Raw genomic sequence first — 23,153 nt, forward strand, 5'->3', positions numbered from 1 at the left:
GGCCCTGACAAAGAGGGGGGCTCCGCTCGCTGGCGTGAGAAGGACGTGGTCGCATCCCTGCCCTCCGGAATCCCAACGCTTGGCTCCTGCTCTTCCCAGTCCTCTGGGCCTGCTGGGCTCGTGGGGGTGTAAATTATTCCTGAAGGGAAAGGTGAAAAACGGGAGGAAAAAGGGGGTGAGAATCGCCGAGTTCAGGGCTGGCGGTGATGGAGCTGCCGTTCCCATCCGGGCTCCCATCCTCGTTCCCTGAGTTTTCCAGCCCTTGGAATGGGATTGTGGTGGGGACCTGCTGCAGGAGGAGAGGTTGATATCCTCACTTCCAACCACGAGGCCAGGTCTCCTTTCTGTCTAAAGGTCACAGGGTGCTTTAGGATGGAAAAGACCCTCAAGGTCGAGTCCACCCATCGGGCCCCCCGGGACGAGCAGTTCGATCCCAGCTGGAATATTCTGGATTGAATTTTCTCCCTCGGCTGTCGGTGCTTGTAAACAGGTTGCAGTTTGCCTCCATTTCTTATTTGGAATAATTGGGATTCACGGCTCTAGACCTGCAGCTGGGATGAGGGATGAGGGAATACCAGGCACGTGCTGGGGGTGGCTGATTTTGGGGATGTGTTGTGTGTTGTGAGGGAGGATCCTGCTGCTTCTCAGGAGAAATGTTGCTTTCTGAGTGATTCCACCCTTCCCATCCATGATTTTGGACTCCCACTGTGCTTTCCAGCATTCCTTCCAGGAGCCCAGAGACACCGGGAGACACAATAGGGAATTTGCTGCCTGAAATTCCCTAATCCTGTGGGATTGGAATGTGGAAAGGGAAGGAGATCCTTCAGAGGGGCTGATGGACCTGCCTGAGCTCTTCAGAAACCTTCCCAGGGTCTGGATTTTACTCCTGAGAGTGGAAAATTGGAGCAGCTGCTCATATCCCAGCGTGATTCCCTGCATTTCCACACTGGAATATTCCTGTCCTGACACTTAATCATGTTGGCTTTAATAACAGCTGCATGTAAATGTCTAACCTGATAAATTTATGGGCATCCACAAGGCTGTGTGAGCTCAAGAAGAGCTTGGACAACGCTCTCAGGGACATGGTGGGATTCTGGGAATGTCCTGGGCAGGGCCAGGAGTTGTTGGACTGGATGATCCCAGTGGGTCCTTCCCAGCTCAGGACATTCCATAATTCCATGATTTTATATATTTGTCTAGTTAGATAATTTAAACATCTTTATATTTAATATGTAATGATATGTAATTACATATAATTATATTGCCATATATCATTATATAATATATATTTACATGTGTTTATATATTTAACATGGTTTTTAAATTTATGGTATTTGTATATTTCGATATTTCAGGTATATTTAGATCGAATATATAATTATATATAATTACACATAGTTATATATCATTGCACAATATATATTTATATGCATTTATATATTTAACATAGTTTTTAAATGTATGTATTTGTATATTTAGATATTTTAGATATATTTTGATTTAACATGGTCTCTTCAGTTGTGGCTCCTCAGGTGGCAACGGCGCGAGGGATTTTCCTTTTTTTTTTTTTTTTTTTCTCCATCCCAGGGAAGCAATTCCAGAGCTTTTCCTGATCCTGTTGTGTTGGTCTCTGCAGGAGAAGGAAGGGAGGAGGGGAGAGCCCGGATCTGAGCCGAAGGGCAGCCGAGAGGAAAAGGAGAGCGGCACGTGCATCCCACCAGCTCCGGAGGGACAAATCCCCGGCAAGTATCTCCAGCCTGGAATTGGATCGGCTGGCTCCGTGTCGAGCGCTCCCAGGAACATCTGAGCTGCAAGTTTGCACTTTAGGGAAGAGCTCCTGATTGTAAAATCATGGAATTATGGAATGTCCTGAGCTGGGAAGGACCCACTGGGATCATCCAGTCCAACAACTCCTGGCCCTGCCCAGGACATTCCCAGAATCCCACCATGTCCCTGAGAGTGTTGTCCAAGCTCTTCCTGAGCTCACACAGCCTTGTGGATGTCCATAAATTTACCAGGTTAGACATTTACATGCAGCTGTTATTAAAGCCAACACGATTAAGCATCAGGACAGGAATATTCCAGTGTGGAAATGCAGGGAATCACGCTGGGATATGACCAGCTGCCCCAATTTTCCACTCTCAGGAGTAAAATCCAGACCCTGGGAAGGTTTCTGAAGAGCTCAGGCAGGTCCATCAGCCCCTCTGAAGGATCTCCTTCCCTTTCCACATTCCAATCCCACAGGACAGAATTAGGGAATTTCAGGCAGCAAATTCCCTATTGTGTCTCCCGGTGTCTCTGGGCTCCTGAGAGGAATGCTGGAAAGCACAGTGGGAGTCCAAAATCATGGATGGGAAGGGTGGAAACACTCAGAAAGCAACATTTCTCCTGTGAAGGAGCAGGATCCCCCCTCACAACACACAACACATCCCAAAATCAGCCACCCCCAGCACGTGCCTGGTATTCCCTCATCCCTCATCCCAGCCCAGCTGCAGGTCCAGAGCCATGAATTCCCAATTATTTCAAGTAGAAAATGAAGGAAAAGTGTTTATAAATATATATTTATAAATAATCAAGGGTGGGGAGGGGACAGCGACCTCGTTCCCTGCCCCTCCCTCCCTCTGCTCCTGATGAAGGAGCCTCGGGAAGCCTCAGCCTTCCAGAAAACTCCATGGATGGGTTTGTTTTTTTTTGTGGATGTGGCAATGAGGAACTGCCAGAAGAAGAACATGTTTGAGGACGTATTGGGGGATTTCAGGAAGCAGAGCCAGGAATGTGTTTTTCCAGGAAAAACATCTTTTTTGTGGTTTTTTTTTTTGTGGGAAGGGGTGGGAGGTTTTACATAAAAGAGGCTCCTCCCGACCCCAATCCCAGCCTGTTTGCAAGGAAAAGGATTCAGTGACTGTGAAATGACATAAATAATAATAATTATTCAGACAGTTTCCACTCTCCAGGGGTTCCCTCCACGGATTCATCCCACCACATCTCCCCCTTTCACGTTTAAAGCTGTTTTATTGGCAGTCCTGAAGAGAAAAAAAAACAAAACAAAACAAAATAACTCTCAGTTCAGGCCTAAAATAAGTTAATTTGATTTCTTCCTCCCCCCTCCCAGATTTTACCAAAGTTATTGCTCTTCAGAGTTAATGAAGGCACAAGCACCTTGGGCTGGAATTCCAAAGGCTTCTGTTCCTCCTGATTTTGGAGCTGTCCACATTCCAGTGGAAGAGCTGGGCCTTTTATTCTCACACTACACCTCCTTTAATGACAACAGCACTGCTAGAAAATAAAGCTGAAGGTTACACCAGGCTGATGCACAGAAAAAGAAAATAAATATATATATATATATAAATAAAAACATAATTCACCAGGAATAATCCAAAATTAATTTCCATTTGTTATTAAGGCAGCATTGGGAAACCTTTGAAAAGGCTCTTATTTAATCAAGTCCAAATAAAAGAGGCTTAATGTGCAAATCTTTCAGTAAATCCTCAGAAGGAAAAAAAACAGACCGTGATGAAAGAATAAGTGCCCAAGGCAGGCAAACATCGAGTCAAATTAAAAGGCAGCCCTTCAATAGGTCGGTGATTCAAGTGCAGAGAGCAGGTGAGAATAAAGTGAATTACAGAAAGAGGGTTCTTAGAGGGAGCTCCCGGCTCAGGAGGCATCAACAACACCACCCCAAAATGGGCTAAAAACCCCTCATTAGGGTGATGATGAAGTGCTGGAATTGCATCCACATTTGCATGGGGTGAATCAGCTCCCCCCCACCCTTGGAAAAGCCGGGAGGTTTGGGAGTCTGTTTGTGATGGTGGAGAGCACAAAATGCCACCACTTCATTTGGAATAAATGAAAGTAAATGAGCTCAATTACAAGGCACGGTAAATTGCGAGGAATTAAGTTAATTAGGGCTGTGAATGAAGGGCCACGTTCCTCCCTAGGAAGGCACAGGAACCCCTCTACGTCTCTGCAGCGGGGAGAGAATTGGTGTTGTGGAGTAAAAAAATCACATTTATAATGGGCAGAAGATGAAGGTCCAGGGCTCTCAGCACCCACAGGTGGCCCTGCCCAATGTCCATTTATTTATCTTCTGCAAACCCTGTTTTCGATTTTATTGGCCCAAGACGATAATTTCGGTTCGCTTTTCTTACTGAATGATTTGTATCAACCCACCAAGTGGGTTGGTCTCAATAACCCGTGGGGTTTTTGTGAATCTCGGGGGATCTTCCTCAAGGAATAAACTGTGATGGTTAGATTTTATTATTATTATTATTATTGTTATTATTTGATTAATTTGGATCTTCTGTTAAAATACATTTCATCCTTTACGCTGAGGCACTTCCAAACACCAAGCAAGGCCGGGATCAGCCACAGCCACGTGCACAGGGGAAGGGGGGGAAATTGGGGAATTAACATCTGAATTGCTGTGGAGAAATAATTAATTAATTAATTAACATGGGTTCAGCTTTACTGGCATCAGTTTTTAGTGGGGTCCTTTTGTCCTCCAGGTAAACTTATCCCCCCAGCACAGGCTGCTGTAAATAAAACACATCGTGCTTGTATCATCTAGGGATAAAATGTGTAGGATGTACAGAATTTAGGGAAGTTCTCAGTGGATTCCGAGCTTTCCGCCCTCTGAAGCTGTTGGGGATGTTGGTGTTGTCTTCTCTCCCCAGATGTGGCTTCCTGCAGATCCTGGGTGTCTTCCAAAGCCACCAGCTCGTCCCAGCTGGGCCGCTCACGGCTCCAACGGGAACCTGCCCCCCAAGGCCCTGGCCCAGAGCTCCCGGTGGAACGCCGGGATTCGACCGGCGCCCGTCCGAGCTCCGGCGCCAAAGCCCCGTGGGAGAGGGACTGGAGGTGCCACCAGGATGGAGAGCAGAGCTCCACGTCAGTAAGATGTCCTGTCCCGTGGGGAGGCTGTGCTAGAGCCCGGCAATGTCCGGATCGTGGAATCGTGGAATGGTTTGGGTGGGAAGGGACTTTGAAGCTCATCCAGTTCCACTCCCTGCCGTGGGCAGGGACACCTCCCACTAGACCAGGTGGCTCCAGCCTGGCCTTGGACACTTCCAGGGATCCAGGGGCACCCACAGCTTCTCTGGGAATTCCAGCCCAGCCCTCCCCACCCTCCCAGCCAGCAATTCCTTCCTAATCTCCCATCTGTCCCTGCCCTCTGGCAGTGGGAAGCCATTCCCTGTGTCCTGTCCCTCCATTCCTCATCCCCAGTCCCTCTCCAGTTTTCCTGGAGCCCCTTTAGGCTCTGGAAGGGGCTCTCAGGTCTCCCTGGATCCTTCTCTTCTCCAGGTGAGCCCCCCCAGCTCTCCCAGCCTGGCTCCAGAGCAGAGGGGCTCCAGCCCTGGGAGCATCTCCGTGGCCTCCTCTGGACTCTCTCCAGCAGCTCCACGTCCTGGTGCTGTTGTTCCCCAGGGCTGGGGGCAGCTCTGCAGGTGGGGTCTCACCTGAGGGGGCAGAGGGGCAGAATCCCCCCCTCCCCTGCTGTGGGATGAGCCCAGGACATGAGGGGGCTTTCTGGCCTGGAGCTTGTTGAGCTTTTCATCCACCATCACCCCCAGGCCCTTCTCCTCAGGGATCCTCTCCATCCCGTCATCCCCAGCCACGTCTGTGCCTGGGATCAAGCGATCCCACCGTCCTTGTCACCAGCAGAGCTGTTCTTTAGAGCCCAGGGGGAAGGAGGTGACACTGTGGGAATGCAGGTGACAGGGATTTGCTGCGTCGGGAGAGAACTTGGGGCCAGGGATGTCCCACCCAGCACTTCCCAAACCCCTCCCTGTCCCAACTGTTCATCTTGGAATGATCATGGGCACGGGCCCCACAGGGGTTTAACTCCCCAACAGCGCCTGGCAGAGCGAGGGATGGGGCTGGGAGCTCCATCCAAAGGCCAGGAACTCCCCCAGGTCCTGGAGAGAAGCCCGGAGGAGCTGGTGGGGTTGGGTTTGGAAGCAGAGCCCTCAGCAAATTCCAGCAGGGAGCAGTGAACTGCAGGCAGGCAGGGAACAGCTGAGGAAGCAGCTGATCCAGGAACACCTCCCAAAAATAAGGATGCAGAACGACGTGATTCCCAAGAATTTTGTGCTGTTTCAGTCTGGGCTTGGCTTGGGAAGCTCTCCATGTCTCCTGAAGGTCCTCAGTGTCTGCAGCCCCCTGGAAAAGCCTTTTGGGTACCTCTGAGAAGCACCAACGTTTGTGGAGGTTTGGGGGAAAGTCCTCTGGGTTCACAAGTGGGTTTTAACGACTTAATTACGGTTTTAATCCGTAAGGATTAAAATCTGCGAGCCCTGAGGGTTTTTTTTGGTTGTGCCAGAAGGATGAAGAACCTGGAGGGAACAAAGGAAAATGGGATTCTGATGGGACACTGTTAGGATGCTCAGGGAGATCACAGAGGTGCAGGGCAGAGCTCCTACAATTGTCCAGTAATTATTGGTGATCCCATCTAGAAGGGAGATGATGGAGCACATGGAGAGCTCCAGCATCCCTCTGGATCTCCCTGGAATCTGGCATTTTTAGCAGGTCCACAGGCTGATTTCCATGAGCAGGAAGTGAGTGATCACAAACCCTCCCGTGGGAGATGAAAGGATCTAAACACAGCTGAAGGGAAAAGCACTGGGATGAGAAAGGTTGGATTGGATATTGGGAACAATTCCTTCCTGGAAAGGGCTGTCCAGCCCTGGCACAGCTGCCCAGAGCAGTGGTGGATTCCCATCCCTGGAGGGGATTTAAAATCCCTGTGGATGTGGCACTTGGGGACATGGGTCAGTGGTGGCCTTGGCAGTGCTCAGGGAAAGGTTGAACTCAATGATCTTGGAGAGGTTTTCCAAACTAAACAATTCCATGAATGAGGCCTAAGGAAAACACACACAGACCTCTCCATGTGGGAAGCAGGACATAAATGCATCCTGGCCATAACAGCACCAGGATCAGCCCAGAGGGTCACGGTCCCTCTCAGTGCTAAAGCCACACAAGGTCCCTACAAAACAGGACCCTCCTCCTGGAATTCTCAGCCTGGACAGAGCTGTGGGAATGTTGTGACCTTGGATGGGGGTGTTGGCTGTTCCAGCCAATCCAGGGAATTCTGCTGGTCTGGCAGCAGGGTTGGGGTGGCTTCCCAGGAACGCATCGCTCGGCTCCGGAGGGAATGGGAATTGGGAATGGGAAGGAGGTGTTTGAGTCTCTGTGCTGCTGAGGGGGGGTTAGAGCTGGCAGAGAGGATGTGGGAGCACAGGGAATTCCTGCAGGGATGTGGCCACCCACAGTGACCGTTGCTGGTGCCATAAAGGTGGAGGGAACTGGAGCCTGCCGGGATGTGCTGGTCCGGCTTCAGGTGTGGCCGGATTCCCTCTGCATGGCAGGGAATTCCCTGCGTGAGGAGAGGGTTAGAGGGGAAGCAAACGACCTTCAAACACCACCGTGGTAAAAAAAATCCCGAGGAAATGATCCCTGAGGGATTGCATTTGGATCAGGGGAAATTTGCAAGGCAAAGCGATGTAATTTGTTCATATCTGAGAGAGACAAATCCCATCTTCATTCCTTCGGTGACCTCTCCAGGACCCCTGTGAGCTCTGCCAGGCTTTTCCCGAGGTAAACTTTACCTGGGCTTTGCCAGGGAGTGTCTGCAGATTGCCAGGAAGCGGCAGGAAAAGTAAAGATGTTTTTGATGGACACCGATTTTCTCCGTAATGAGATGAGGGAGGGAAATAATCCAGATTTGCAAAGGTATTCGAGGTATTAAATGCCACCAAAACCCCAAGGATTGGCTGAGCACCTAAACAGGGTTAGGATGTGAATTCTCTGCCTGAGTTAATCTGATCCCAACGTTATTTCTCCTTCCTCCAGCATCTCCAGTGTTCGAGGCTCAGCCCTGGCACATTCCTGCATCCAGCCAAGGATCCGACTCGGAATGAGGGAGGATCCAGAGCGTCCTTCACCCCAGCAGGACTGAAACTTCTCTGCCTGGCAGTGGGAAAACAAAATGTTGCTGCTGGTCTTCGGGATCTCGACCTGGTTTCCTGTTGCTGGTGCTTTATTCTCTTCTTCCTTCCGGATGTGTCACCCCTGAAATGTTCGCTTGGAATTCTGACCGTGGAGGAGACGCTTGCTCGGATCCTTCCTAGGGCTGCTGGACCTCGTGTGAGCTTTTCCATGGATCACCTGGACAAATCTCAGGGCACATCCCACGGCCTGAGCTGCTCTGTGATGCTTTGCCAGGGAATCACGGGAATTGTCTGGCTCTGTGGGCACCCATGGGGTTGTGGGAGATGAGGGATGACTTCCAGCTGTTGGAATGATGGAAATTCTACCCTCCCTACGACTTGAGTGCTTTACCACCAGTACTGCCATGATCCTTCAGCTGAGACCTCCAGCTCCTGCCAAATCAGCTGGGAAGCAACCAGGGAAGAGCGTGGAAGAATCAAGGAAAACACTCCAAGGAAAACACGGATCGGGCTGTGCTGGGAACAGAATTTCTCCCTCATGCTGAACAAGGCAAATCCACCTTCCCAATCGTGTTAGTGAGAAGGAAATCAAATCTCCACCCCCCTCTGGATTGCAGCACGTGGATCCACGTGGGGAGCTGGCACTTGTTATTTAGGAGGAGGTAAATCATGGGCTGTTCCTGGTTTTTTTTCTGGGATTAAGGTATTTCCTGGTAGATTCAACAAATAGCTGTTTTTAAGGATAAGAGGATTGAATGCTCAGCAACTGTAACTCATTGCCTGGTCATAGCCCAGAGTGAAAGAGCTGGGATAAAACTGAACCTTTCTGGGTGTTGGGAAAAGCCCCAGAACACCCAGGAATCCTCAGTATTTCCCACTCCAGAGGGAATGCCAAAAGCCCAGAATCATTAAGGCTGGAAAAGACCTTCAAGATCATCAAGTCCAACCATCAACCAGCACCACCCCCGTGTTCACCCTTCAACCACGTCCCCAGGTGCCACATCCACGTGGTTTTTGAAGACTTCCAGGGGTGGGGACTGTTCCAATGCTTTACAACCCTTCCCATGAAGAAACTGTTCCCAAAATTGCTCCAAATCATTGATGAGGCAACTCAGTGAATCTCCTTTTCCCAGACTTTGGTGTTTCCTTTTCCCAGTTGTCCTGAGTGTTTGGAAGGACGAGTTCATCTCAAAAAACATGACAGCCTAAGAACTAACAAGCCTGAGCTGTCACCTCTCAGAGGATCAGCTGAACCAGGAACTTGCAGATGGGAATCACCTCGTGGATTTTAGGATCTCTTGATTATCTGTTGACTAATGAATTTTGATTAGGAAAGCCAACTGCTGAGCAACTGAAGTGAGACGGGGCAAATCCCAGCCAAAACATTCATCAGCATCATTCCCTGCTATTCCAAACCTCTCCTCACAGGCCTTTTTTATTCCCAGGAAACCAAGGTAAAAGGATTGCTCCATGGGTGCTTCCTTGGCTTCTTAAGGAGCTGTTCCAGCTCTTTTTCTGGTCTCCATGAGGCACAAACAGCAAACAGCTACTCAAGGCAAGGATGTAACCCTGCAGCAATGCTTTTCCTTTCTCACCAATGACCACATTCCCTGGAATCATCCAGCTCCCAGGGTCCTGGAGGAGAGTCCTGGACATCACTGTGCCTTTGCTGCAGCAGATCATGCACCTAGAAACGCTCACTGTACATTTTAAACCTTAGACCTTCCCTGACTGATCAAGTTTTTTTGTAGTTCTGATGGTGTAAATTAACAAACGGGGACGTGCCAAGCCAAGGGGATTATCCCCGAGATAACAGCGGGGCTACACAACGCCCTGGCGGGATCCTACTAATCAGAATTAAATCACACACACCTGAAACACATCGTGTGGAATGTACTGTGTGTAAAAGCCAACATAAAACATACCCGACGTCACTCCCGAGGTCACCAAACGGCTCAGAATCTGAATCAGTGGAAAGCAATAAAATCCAGAGGGAGAGTCTCCCTCACCTGGGAGCTGCTGGAAGTCACATCCCCCCGGGCTGGTGGTTGTTTCCCCCAGCCTTGCAGCGTTTCCAGACGCGCGGATAAGGAGCTGCCAAACCAGAACAGAGGGAGGCGGCTGTGCCCTCGCCCTTCCTCGTAGATGCGCATTTCCCAGCCCGGCCCGGCATTCCCAGATCCTGCCGCATGGATCTCATCAGTCACAGCCTTCGAGTGGAGAAGCGAAGGTGCCTTTGGAAGCCCAGAGGCCACTGAATCAATCAGCTGAATTCCAGCGGCAGGAGCAGGGTCGGGATGTTGAGCTACAGCCCTGCTGAGGGGTGGGGAGCAAACCCCGACCCTCCAATCCCCTGTCCTGCCAGAGCTTTGCCCCCAGCCCAGCCCGGCATTCCCAGATCCTGCCCCGTGGATCTCATTATCCACAGCTTTTGAGTGGAGAAGCGAAGGTGCCTTTGGAAGCCCAGAGGCCACTGAATCAGCTGAATTCCAGCGGCAGGAGCAGGGTCGGGATGTTGAGCTACAGCCCTGCTGAGGGGTGGGGAGCAAACCCCGACCCTCCAATCCCCGTCCTGCCAGAGCTTTGCCCCCAGCCCGGCATTCCCAGATCCTGCCCTGTGGATCTCATTATCCACAGCTTTTGAGTGGAGAAGCAAAGGTGCCTTTGGAAGCCCAGAGGCCACTGAATCAATCAGCTGAATTCCAGCGGCAGGAGCAGGGTCGGGATGTTGAGCTACAGCCCTGCTGAGGGGTGGGGAGCAAACCCCGACCCTCCAATCCCCTCTCTCCTGCCAGAGCTTTGCCCCCAGCCCGGCCCGGCATTCCCAGATCCTGCCCCGTGGATCTCATCAGCCACACAAAGCCTTTGAGTGGAGAAGCGAAGGTGCCTTTGGAAGCCCAGAGGCCACTGAATCAATCAGCTGAATTCCAGCGGCAGGAGCGGGATCGGGATGTTGAGCTACAGCCCTGCTGAGGGGTGGGGAGCAAACCCCGACCCTCAAACCCCCCTCCTGCGGGAGCTTTGCCCCCCAGCCCGGCCCGAAGCTCCGCCCGCAGCGCCCCGGGGTGCGGGGCCCGGAGGGACCGCGGGGTTGGAGTTCGGCCCCGGAGCCAAAATGAAGTTTATCCTGATTATTGCTGGAAGGGGCTGTGTGTAACTCCCGGGAGCTGCAGGCTGGGTTGAAGCGAGGATTTCGGGGAATGTGCAGCCTTTGTGGGGAGGTGGGGGGGGTTGAGCTGCTGCCACGCGGGTGGGAACGTTTGGAGAGGGAGGTGTGGGATAATGGATTAAAGGATGGCCGTGGAGGAGCGTGGAGACCTCGTGGCAAAGGGAAAGCAGCCGGTGGGAGGAGTTAAATCCACATTAAAAACTGCTTTAATCAGTGATGGAGCTGATGAGGAACAGAGAGCAAAGCTCAGCTCGGTAAAGAAGGGCTGAGATGAGGAGGCAGCCACAGGTGAGAGGGATTGCTTTTAGGGAGGCGCAGGGATGTGGGAATTGGTTTGGAGTCAGGCACCTTGTCCCTGCTGACGTGTTGAGAGCCATCACTTTATTGTAAAATAAAAAGAAATTTAAAAAGGAGAAAGAAATAAAATAAAAAGTAAATTGTAAAATAAAAATTAAAAATTAATTACTAAATAAAATAAGAATGAAAATAAATAAAAATTTAAAATTAAATAAAAAGGAGAAAAGAAATAAAATAAGAATAAAACGTAAAATAAAAATAAATTACTCAATAAAAATGAAAATAAAAGGAAATAAAAATAAATAAAAATTTTAAAATGAAATAAAAATAAAAAATAAGTTACTAAATAAACTAAAAATTAAAAATACAAATAAACACAAAAAAAACCTAAAAATAAAAAATAAACTAAAAATAAAACTAAAAATAAAAAATAAATTAAAAAATTAAAAATAAACCCAAAAATTAAATTAAAAATAAAAACGAGTGTCCTTGGCTCAGGACACTCGGGAGACCCCCGGGAGAGGCCAAACCACGGCACAGGCAGGTCCAGGCACTGCAGGGCACTCCCAGCACATCCTGCAGGGACGAAGCTCAGTTCCAGCTCTCCAGAAGTGTCCTGGAGGGAGGAGGCTGTGGTGGGAGGGGAGAGTTTAATTCCTATTTTCAACCTGTTCCGTGCTGGGATCTGGGGAGATGGTGCCACCCAGGGAGGGGAGGAAGGTGGGATGATCATGGATAGAGGACCACGTGCTCTCCTCCCTCCCTGAAACCCCTGCTGGCCCCTCCGTGCCCAGTCCTGACCCTGATCCCCAAAATCCTCACATCAGCCCACAGACCCAGGGGTTTGCATGGAAAACTTTTTACCAGCCCAGAAATCCCAAGACCAGGTCCCGTGGCCATTTCCAGCGTCTCCCTTCAGTTTTATCTGTCATTTGGTGGTGGTTTTTTTAAATTTTGGAGGCCTGTTTTTCCTTGCTGCTTGTTCTCTCCCCCTCGGCAGCCCTGTTGTTTCATGTCCCCTCTGCTCACAGGATCCACCAGAATCCAGAGGTTGACCAGGACACCACCAGCAAGGAAATTTGGGAGCTGGAGGCACCAGCAAGGCTCTGGCTCACAGCAAAAACCAAACAAAAGTTGTTCCCCACATAGGATGTAATTCAGCTTTGGAATTCTCTGTCTCCAGAAGCTGTGGATGTTAAAGCTGATGTGGGCTCTAGAAGCCACTGGAGATTCATGGGGGAATTCCAAGGTCATTTTATAAGAATTTGGACTGGAAGGGACCCCAGGAGATCCCTGGTCCAACCTCCTGCTCAAAGCAGGGTCAGTTCTGGGACCATCCCAGGTGGCTGAGGTCTTCAGATCCTCCAAAGGAGGAGATGATGCAACTTTGGGCAACACACTCTGACACTTGGAGAGTCATGGGATGTCCTGAGTTGGAAGGGACCCACGAGGATCACCCAGTCCAACCCCTGGCCCTGCACAGAGACCCCAACAATCCTGCTCTTTCCCTGTTGTCCAAACCCTCCCTGAGCTCTGGCAGCCTTGGGGCTGTGCCCACTGCCCTGGGGAGCCTGTTCAGAGCCCAACCACCCTCTGGGGGAAGAACCTTCTCCTGACATCCCCTTGGCTGGTCTGGGGATGAAAAAATTCCTCCTTACACCCAGTTTGAACCTTTCTCCTTGAAACTCTCACCCGTTCCCCTCCCACCGTCCCAGCACTGTGTCAAACCCCCTGATCCCCTCCCCTGCTCCCTCCCACCACCCCCTGCTCCGCTCTCCCTGCTCCCGCACATCTCCAGGCGGGATTTCCAGCCTTTTGTCAGGAAAGCGCAGCCTGTTTTTCCCTCCTCATCTCGATCCTTTGCTACCACCTAGCGCTGAGAGGGGCGCAGGGCCCTCAGGCTGGCGTGGGGGTCCCTCAGGGGGATTCCCGGGATATCCGTGGGCTGTGCCAAAGTGGAAGAAGACTGATAGAAGATCCTGGGTAAAGCTGGGTTTGGGTGGGGAAAACAGGATGATCCCACTACTTTGGGAATTTGAAACAGGTGGATTTTTACCTTCTCCTCTTTTAGCCATCAGCCATAGGGTTGTGTCCAGGGATGTGTCCAGCCCTGGGCTCCTCAGGACAGGAGGGACAAGGAGCTCCTGGAGCAGGTCGAGTGGAGGGAAACAAAGATGCTGAAGGGACTGGAGCATCTCTGTGACCAGGAAAGGCCGAGGGAGCCGGGGCTGTTCAGCCTCCAGAGCAGACACTGAGAGGGGACCTCCCCCAGGTCTGTGGGGTCTGCAGGGAGGGGGCAGAGGATGGACCAGGCTCTGCTCGGGGTGGAGGGGCAGCAACGGGACAAGAGGAATGGGCAGAAACCGATGCCCAGGAAGTTCCACCTGTGTGGAGTCTCCCTGACTGGAGCTATTCCAACCTTGTCTGGACAATCCTGTGCCCTGTGCTCTGGGATGGCCCTGCTTGAGCAAAGAGTGGGGACCAGATGACCCACTCTGGTCCCTTCCAACCTGAACCATTCTGTTATTCTGTGATACTGAGATTCTGTGGTTCTGTCATTCCATGATTTCCTAACTCTGAGAGTCTGTGATCTCTGGATTCTGTGACTCTGTGATTCTGTATGTGAGTCTGTGATTCCATGATTCTGTCAGGTTGTGATTCCATGGCTCTGTAATTTTGTGACTGTAGTTTTGTGACTCTGTGGTTCTGTGACTGATTTCATGACTCTGTGACTCTGAGATTCTGAAAGTCCCTGATTCTGTGATTTTGTGAGTCTGTGATTTTGTGAGTCTCTTATTCCATGATTGTGTGATTCTGCAATTCCATGACTGTGATTCCACGATTCTGTCACTCTGAGAGCATGTGCTTCTGTGATTTTGTTATTCTGTGATTCCAGGATTCTACGACTCCGTGACTCTCTCTGGTTCTGTGATTCTGAGTCTGTCATTCTGTATTTCTGTGACTCTGTGATTCCCTGATTCCACGATTCCCTGTTCCCCTGACTCGACAAGCACCACCAAACCCCGATCATTTCACCAGGGAGGGGACACTGAACACGGGGCACGGCGATGAGGGGTGGGCAGGGGACATCCCGGGGACCCCCAACCACTCCCGTGCCTCCCCCCGGCCCCCATCCCCTCATGGCACCCCATTACCCTCACAGCCCCTCCCATTCCCCTCACAGCCCCCCATTTCCCTCACGGCCCCCATCCCACTCACAGCCCCCATTCCTCTCATAGCACCACCCATTCCCTCAGCCCCTCCCATTCCCCTCACACCCCCATTTCCCCTTCATGGCCTCCCCATTCCCCTCACACCCCCTATTTCCCCTTCATGGCCCCCATTCCCTCACATCCCACCCATTTCTCCTCATGGCCCCCTGTTTCCCCCTTATGGTCCCCATTCCCTCATCCCCACCCATTTCTCCTCATGGCCCCCTGTTTCCCCCTCATGCCCCCATTCCCCTCAGGCCCCCATTCCCCTCTCAGTCCTCTATTCCCTTCACATTCCCCTCACAGAACCCCAATCCCTCACAGCCCCCATTTCCCTCACGGCTCCCCATTTCACTCACGGCCCCCTATTTCCTCCTCCGCCCCCATTCCCTCAGGGTCCCTCCATTCCCTTCACATTCCCCTCACAGCACCCCCATCCCCTCACGGCCCCACATCCCCTCACGGCCCCACATCCTCTCACGCCCCCATTCCCTCACGCCCCCATTCCCTTATGGCCCCTGATTCTCTTCACAGTCCTCTCAGCACCCCTCATCCCTCACAGCCCCCATTCCCCTCACGCCGCCCCATTCCCCTCATGGCCCCCATTCCCCTCACGGCTCCCATCCCCTCACGTCCCCTTATTTCCCCCTCACAGCCCCCATTCCCTCACGGCCCCCATCCCCCTCATGGCCCCCATTCCCTCACACCCCTCTTATTTCCCCTCATGGCCCCCATTCCCTCATGGTCCCCCATTCCTTCACATTCCTTCACAATACCTCCCATCCCTCACGGCCCCCATTTCCCTCACGGTGCCCCATTTCCCTCACAGCCCCATTCCCTCATGGCCCCCCTTCCTCTCACCCTCCTATTCCCCTCACGTCGCCCCCATTCCCCTCACGTCGACCCAATTCCCCTCATGGACCACTATTCCCCTCACGCCCCCATTTCCCCCTCACGGCCCCCCTTCCCTCACGTCTCCCCATTCCCTCCCATCCCCCATTTCCCTCATGGCCCCCTATTTCCCTCGCACCCCTCCCATTCCCCTCACGGCCCCCCAATTTCCCTCTCATGGCCCCCCTATTTCCCTCTCATGGCCCCCCTATTTCCCTCTCACGGTCCCCCTATTCCCCTCACGGCCCCCAATTTCCCTCTCATGGCCCCCTATTTCCTCTCACGGTCCCCCATTCCCCTCACGGCCCCCAATTTCCCTCTCACACCTCCCATTCCCCTCACGGCCCCCCCCGGCGGTCAATGGCGGCACTGCAACACTCCCGCCCCTTTCACGCCGCTTTCGCGACGGCGCGGGCCGTGCCGCTTTACGGCGGCGGCGCGGGCGGTGTCGCTTTACGGCGGCGGCGGCTGCAGGAGAGGCCGCGGGACCCGCCGGGATGAAACAAAAGAGGAAAAATGGGAAAGGTACGGGAGGGGCTGGAGCGGACGGGAATGGAGCGCCCGGGGGAGCTGGGGGGGGGCTCAGCCCGGGGAGAAGAGGGGTCAGGAGGGACCTCGTGGCTCTCCGCTGCTCCCTGACATGAGGGGGGAGCCGGGGGCGGGTCCTGCTCCCAGGGAACGAGGGCCGGGAGGAGAGGGAAGAGGAGATGTTTATACTGGATATTGGGAACAATTCCTGCATGGAAAGGGCTGTCCAGCCCTGGCACAGCTGCGCGGGGCAGTGGCGGAGTCGCCATCCCTGGAGGGGTTTAAAATCCCCGTGGATGTGGCCCTTGGGGACACGGGTGTGGCCTCGGCGGCGCTGGGGAACGGTTGGAGTTGACGATCGTAAAGATCTTTCCCGACCTTAACGGTTCCACAAATCCCTCCGCGTGCGTGCAGTGGGAACACGAGGTGTTGTTTTTGAGGAGGGGAGGGGGGTGAAGGACCAGCCCCGACCTTGCTGGGAGGGTGTGGAGGGGCTGGGCTGGAATTCCCAGGAAGCTGTGGCTGCCCCTGGATCCCTGGAAGTGTCCAAGGCCAGGTTGGATTTATTTGGAGCAACCTGGGATGGTGGGAGGTGTCCCTGCCCATGACAGGGGGTTGGAATGGGATGAGCTTTAAAGGTCCTTTCCCACCCAAACCGTTCTGGTATCCTGTGATTCCATGGAGCTGGAACTGCTCCAGGCTGGGGTTCTCAGCAGACTATCCCTGTGGGATGCAGCTCCAGGGGATCAGAGGAAAACACTGAGCTCAAAGGAGACCTTGGAGCCCCTTCCAGAGCCTGCAGGGGCTCCAGGAGAGCTGGAGAGGGACTGGGGACAAGGATGGAGGGACAGGACACAGGGAATGGATTCCCACTGCCAGATGGGAGATTGGGAAGGGATTCCCAGCTGGGAGGGTGTGGAGGGGCTGGGCTGGAACTCCCAGAGAAGCTGTGGCTGCCCCTGGATCCCTGGAGTGTCCCAGGCTGGGTTGGATCCCCTGGGATAGTGGGAGATGCCGGTGTTAGAATTGGATGAGCTTCACCATCCCTTCCCACTGAATCCATCCCACAATTCCATGGAATGCCTTGCAGGGGAGTGCCCCTGGTTGTCCCCATCATTGCCCAGCCCTGACTGTCCCTGTGTGTCCCTCTGTTCCCGTTCCAGGGGGGCTCAGCCAGGCCGAGCTGATGATGATGACGATCGCCGACGTCATCCAGCAGCTCATCGAGGCCCACGAGCAGGGAAAAGAGGTGGATCTCAACAAGTAAGTCCCCCAGGGATGGCACTGAGGGGGGAATCCGTGAGGAATGAGCGTGTCCTGTGCCCTCTGTGACGTCCAGGTCTCCTTTCCACGTCCTGCTGCCGTGATCTAGTAATGAAGGCCCCGAGATGAGTAAATTCTGTGGTGATTTGCTCTGAGAGTGCAAAATGGATGAAAATCCCCAAGGATTTCCAACTGCCTTTTAATCTTTCCACTTGTGTTCATCCTTCAGTAGCCCCAAACTCAATTCCAACCGGGAATGGAAAGATTAATATAAGAATGGAAAGATTAATATAAAAACATTGTTAAATCACATTTTTTTTTTTAGCTCTCTGTTGTGCATGGAGTTGTCCCCAGAAAGTTCTTTGTTTCTTTATGTATGTGGAGTGAATTTGCCTCACTTTTCCTGCTTCTTTGACACGATGCAATTCCAGACTTTTTGCCGACGCCGGAAAAACCTGGCGTGAATTTTCTGGGAGAGATCAGCTCAGCCACAAGGCTGTGTTGTGTTAATCCCATGGAAGGCACGAACTAAATCCCTGAAAACAGGCAAGGATTGGCAACTCTCACAGTGTTTTTATTAAAGTCACTTTTAGGAAAACACCTCAAAACCCAAATTGTTGGCGGTCGTTTGGAGTTTATTTTCCGTATTTTAATCCCCAGAGCGGGTGGGGGTGGCTTTTTAAAAGGCAGAAGGGGGAGAACCCAGCTGGGCTGATGGAAAACAGGAGTTTTTTTGCTGACTGGAGGTGTTTGTGCCCTCAGGTTGAAGACCAGGACGTCGGCCAAGTACGGGCTGGCGGCGCAGCCGCGCCTGGTCGAGATCATCGCGGCCGTCCCGCCCCGGTACCGCAGGGTCCTCGTGCCCAAGCTCAAGGCCAAGCCCATCAGAACTGCCAGTGGGGTAAGCAGGGCCACCATCCCTCCTTTCACCATCCTCCTGCCTTTCTCTCACCCACAAATTGCGTTTAATTGCAGCCAAAGAGCGGGATGTGGAACGTCCAGGGGGATTTAACCCACCTGGCCTTTCCTGTGATGTTGTGCCCACGGGGATGTTGCTTTTAGAATGTTTGGGAGGAGGTTTCCTCCTTTGGAAAGCTGCCCAAGGAAGTTGTGGGAAGCCCATTCCCTGGAAGTTTCCAAGGTTGGACGGGGCTTGGAGCAACCTGGGGTAGTGGAAGGTGTCGGGGTTGGACCTGAACGAGCTTTAAGGTCCTTCCAACTCAAACCATCCTGAGATTCCCTGAGGAAAAAGAGGAGGTGTTTCCACATCTCTGTGCATCCTTTCAGCAGGGCAGTTGATCCAATTCAGTGTAAGACACCTGTTTTTTTTTAAAACAGGCTCAGATTTCCTCTGAAACGTGAAAATACTCAATAACAGGATTCCTACCCCTTGGTGGTTTCCTTTTCTCCTTCATGGGTTAACACCCAGATATTTTAGGTGGCAGACTGAGCTCGGAACATCTTAAAATAGCCTCGCAGATGCTCATGAACACCCAGCCTGCCGAGGTGCACTTTTTATTTCAGTGACTTCAGAAGCAGTGACTGCCGTTCCTCTGCTCTGATCTTTGCCCCCCCCTCGCAGATCGCGGTCGTGGCTGTGATGTGCAAACCACACCGGTGCCCACACATCAACTTCACGGGCAACATCTGTGTGTGAGTACCAGAGAAAAGATATTCCCACCCCCATCTCCTGTGCTGGCACCGCTGGGGCACCCCCAGGGCTGGGGGCAGCGCTGGGACACTCCCAGCAAGGGGGACACTGAGGGGCTGGAGCGTGTCCAGGGAAGGGAATGGAGCAGCAGGAGCGGCTGAGGGAGCTGGGGGGGCTCAGCCTGGAGAAAAGGGTCATGGGGGGACACCCTGGTGGAGTTTGGGGAGGGGGAGTCACTGCAGTGGGACACAGTCAAGCCCTGAGGGGACAGTGGGGGGGACAGGGAACACCTGGGAGGGCGTGGGGAGTGGGTGTCACTGCAGTGTGGCACGGCCGAGCCCTGAGGGGACACGGGGACATGGGAGGACATGAGGGGACTTGGGAGCCCTGGGAGAGTGTGGGAAGGGGTGTCACGGTCCTGGGACACGGCTGAGCCCTGAGGGGACACGGTGGGGATGGTGGCACCTGGTTTGGAGCAGCCCTGGTGTGTCACAGCCCCAGGGCAGTGCCCGTCCCTGTGCTGGCACTGCTGGGGCACCTCCAGGGCTGGGGGCAGTGCTGGGCCCCTCAGACAAGAGAGACACTGAGGGGCTGGAGCAGCAGGAATATCTGAGGGAGCTGGGAGGGCTCAGCCCAGAGAAAAGAGGGATCAGGAGGGACCTTTTCCCACCCCACAACTCCCTGCCAGGAGAGTGGAGCCTGGGGGTGTCGGGCTCTGCTCCCAGGGAATAAGACACAGAAGGAGAGGGAACGGCCTCCAGCTGTGCCAGGTGGGATATTGGGAACAATTCCTGCATGGAAAGGGCTGTCAGGCACTGGAATGAACTTCCCAGGGCAGTGGTGGATTCCCCATCCCTGCAGGGATTCCCAATCCCTGTGGATGTGGCCCCTGGGGACACAGGGCAGGGCTGGCCTGGGCAGTGCTGGGGATGGTTGGACTCCATGATCTTGGAGTTCTTTTTCCCACCTTAACCATTCTGTGATTCCATGACCCAAGAGGGCAGTTTTCCAGTATTTCTGTATAAATCCAGCATTGCAGGAGCCTTCCTTTGGGGACAGGCTTCCTTTCTGCACAGCTGCCAAGTGGCAGGTTGCTAAAAAAAATCTGCTTATTTCCAGCTTTTCTTCAAGGAACAGACCCTTTTTCATGGGCCAAACCCGACACACCATGGTAGATTTACAGTTTCACCAGCACAGTGACCAGGAGAACGTGTTAATTAATACAAATAAGTTGTTTCACTGACCTAGGGCATGCAGGAGGAGTTCCCAAACCTCCTGTCTGAGATGATCTTTGAGCACTTGGAATGCTGTCTTTGTTAAATATCACGTTCCTAAGCTCAGCAAACAAATGTAGATGAGCCTCCTCACCATCAAGATGTTTTTAAGTTCTGTAAATTCCTGGAGAATTCAGTTGTGTGAAGGGGTGATGCCTCTATTTTACATCTTTCCACGCCAAAGGAAAATCGTATTTTTCCATTAAACAAGGTTATGTTCTTCATGGAAGGGTGGAAAATACTGGGAATTGTAAAATTTGAGGGGTTTTGGGGGCAAAAAATTGCATGGCTGCTCCCCAAAAATAATGCCACGTCCCAGAATCCCTCTCGTGATGGGGGGGAATTTGTTCACAGCTCATTTTGCTTCTGGAAAGTCTTAGCAGGTTGTTTGAAGTACCATTTGGTTTTTGATATCCCATTCCCATTAAAATTGGATGGAACAACTGTTTGGCACTGTGTTTGTAAACGTGGAAGGGCTCAGTTCCCCTCAGCATTCCTGGATATCTGGAATCCCAGAATGGTTGGGGTTGGAAGGGACCTTAAAGCTCGTCCTGTTCCAAACCCTCACACCTCCCACTAGCCCAGGTTGCTCCAAGCCCCATCCAACCTGGCCTTGGACACTTCCAGGGATCCAGGGGCAGCCACAGCTTCCCTGGGAATTCCAGCCCAGCCCTTCATCACCCTCCCAACCAGGAATTCCTTCCCAATCTCCCATCTCTCCCTGCCCTCTGGCAGTGGGAAGCCATTCCCTGTGTCCTGTCCCTCCATCCCTTGTCCCAAATCCCTCTCCAGCTCTCCTGGAGTTTCTCCCATTGGAATTGTTTGAGTTTTTGATCCCTTTTTTCTCTCCTTTCACGTTGGCAGGTACTGCCCAGGTGGACCTGACTCGGATTTTGAATATTCAACACAGTCTTACACTGGATATGAGGTACTGCTTTGTTCTGCTGGAAGGCATTCCCAGCATTCCCAACATTCCCAACACTCCATAAACCTGGCTTTGGGTTAGGCTGCTCTTTATTCCCACAAACACACTCAGAATTAAAAGGATAAACAACAAACCCAGCCTTTATAAACTTCGAAATCTAAAGCAGCTCAGCTCTAGGAAGTGGAAATTCTGCTCAATCCCTGCGAAAAATGAGGAAAATGAGGAAAAACTGTGCCTTCACCTGAAAATATTTTAACATGAAGCATCAGACACTTCCATAGGGATGTGCAGAGGTTTTGGGATGTCTCTCAAAGATGGGCAAGACACAGCCCTGAGCTCCCAGTCCTGACTGGAGTTACTTTCAGTCCTGCCCAACCTGCAGGTCTGGATTAAAAAAAGTACAAATTTTGTGAAAAAAACCCCATCTTTTTAGCTGTTGATGGCTCTGAAATTCCATTCATTCCCTTTTTGTCTCTCTGTCTGCACTGATACCCCACTAAATATACAGATAAATTTCCAAAGTAGTGCCCTGCTGTTGTCTGGAGGAAGTTTTAACAGCAGCTGATCCCGTGACTGAATTATCGTGGCTGGTTTTTAACCACAAAAAGCTGTGGCAGGGGTGGAAAAGCAGCCAAATGGGATAAAATACAAACTGGATTAATTTGATAAGCACTGATGCAGCGTCCTTTCAGTAGGGATTTTGTTCTTATCCACTTCTCAGGGACTGGAAACTTGTCCCATTAAGCAGGAAAAGCCTGGGAATGTGTAACTGCTTTATTTAATTCACGGGGTTTTTTTTCGGCTGTGGTATTAATTTCTTTAATCATTTTATTTAGACAGACCACACGTGGGAGTTGTTCATGATTAAGAGCCCTCATCCCTCAGAGCTTTGAGTAGAACAGACAGGAAATACCAGGAAAATCCAGGATACACGAGGTCCTTGGAAACCTTCTTGGAGTGTTATTAATAGGCTTCCATCAGCTAGTAATTGAAAAAAGCAAGTTGTCAGGGGTTTTAATGGGAGGAATACGCTCAATTTAAAGGATATTTGAGTTCAGGCCGAGCTCTTAAGAGGGTGTTGCTTGGGTAAGCTGTGCAAGTGAAAAGGCAACAAAAGGAACAGGAGGGGGAAAAGTGCCTCGAAAAACACTCTGTGGTTTTTGTAATAACTTTTGAGGGCCACTACAGAGATTCTTTGGCTGTTGCAGTGCACTAAAAATCGAAAAAAATGACGGTATTTAGATCATGTTGCCACTCAGGACAAAAATGTGTTTCTTTGGGATTTTTTTAAATTTAAATATAAGGAGCCAAATCCGTATTTACACTTGGACGGACCCTGTGTGAGTCTGAAGGTCGGTTGGGATTTGAAGACTGGAGGTTTTCAATGCTAAAAAGTTGTCCTTTTTGGTCTTTTTCACTGCTTTTAATAATAATAAAAAAAAAAGGTTTACAGAATGAATTTCCTTGTGTTTTGCAGCCAACATCCATGAGGGCCATCCGGGCTCGGTACGATCCCTATCTCCAGACACGCCACAGGGTGGAACAGGTACATTTTTTTGGGGGGGAAAATGGGAAGGGAAATTCCCTGTGGTTGTGATGAAAATAATGCCTTTTATTTAATTATGCCTGGAAGAAGGGGTTGTGGTCACGTTGCCCCATCGGCAGCTCTGAATTTTAATTCCACCCGACCTGATCCCCCCGTGGAAAGATTAATTTTAGACCTTTTTTAATTGTCCAGCTGTCAATTCCATGGGGGAAATAATGAGTTTGGAACCTCTTAAAAGGTCTTGTACAACACCTGATTGTTAATAGGAGATCCTGTTAGTCCTATTCCAGCAAAATTGTACTGAACCTCTCTGGTAGTTCCTACTCCTTGGGAATTTAGTACTCAAATAGTGCCTTTCTTACCAAAATTAATTTATTGGTGTCTCCTCTGGAGAATCAGAAGACCCAAAGAGTTTCTCAGTCCTGTTCTGGTTTTCTGTTCACCTCCAAAC

The 23,153-nt window shown here is 51.5% G+C and overlaps 2 protein-coding genes across 4 annotated transcripts in view; both read left to right on the plus strand.

The window, feature by feature from the left end:
• FBXO16 (F-box protein 16) overlaps positions 1–11,105 on the plus strand; it is a 31,239-nt gene extending 20,134 nt beyond the window's left edge. The window contains exons 7-10 of one of the 2 annotated variants that reach the window (XM_050314800.1): positions 1,637–1,742; positions 4,674–4,887; positions 7,849–10,395; positions 10,605–11,105. In XM_050314800.1, coding sequence (XP_050170757.1) covers positions 1,637–1,742; positions 4,674–4,887; positions 7,849–7,916 — 388 coding nt within the window. In that variant the 3' untranslated portion in view covers positions 7,917–10,395; positions 10,605–11,105. The remainder of the gene's footprint in view (positions 1–1,636; positions 1,743–4,673; positions 4,888–7,848; positions 10,396–10,604) is intronic. The other variant, XM_050314801.1, reaches the window with a different exon arrangement.
• A 4,845-nt stretch (positions 11,106–15,950) lies between these two features.
• Positions 15,951–23,153, plus strand: part of ELP3 (elongator acetyltransferase complex subunit 3) — an 83,363-nt gene continuing 76,160 nt past the window's right edge. For both annotated transcript variants that reach the window (XM_050314769.1, XM_050314768.1), the window contains exons 1-6: positions 15,951–16,040; positions 17,207–17,306; positions 18,069–18,207; positions 18,889–18,959; positions 21,096–21,159; positions 22,634–22,702. In XM_050314769.1, the coding sequence (XP_050170726.1) occupies positions 16,013–16,040; positions 17,207–17,306; positions 18,069–18,207; positions 18,889–18,959; positions 21,096–21,159; positions 22,634–22,702 (471 nt within the window). In that variant the 5' untranslated portion in view covers positions 15,951–16,012. The remainder of the gene's footprint in view (positions 16,041–17,206; positions 17,307–18,068; positions 18,208–18,888; positions 18,960–21,095; positions 21,160–22,633; positions 22,703–23,153) is intronic.

The sequence above is a fragment of the Myiozetetes cayanensis genome, unplaced genomic scaffold (assembly GCF_022539395.1).
Source record: "Myiozetetes cayanensis isolate MyiCay16 unplaced genomic scaffold, myiCay2020 scf2-11, whole genome shotgun sequence".
Taxonomy (NCBI): Eukaryota; Metazoa; Chordata; class Aves; order Passeriformes; family Tyrannidae; genus Myiozetetes; species Myiozetetes cayanensis.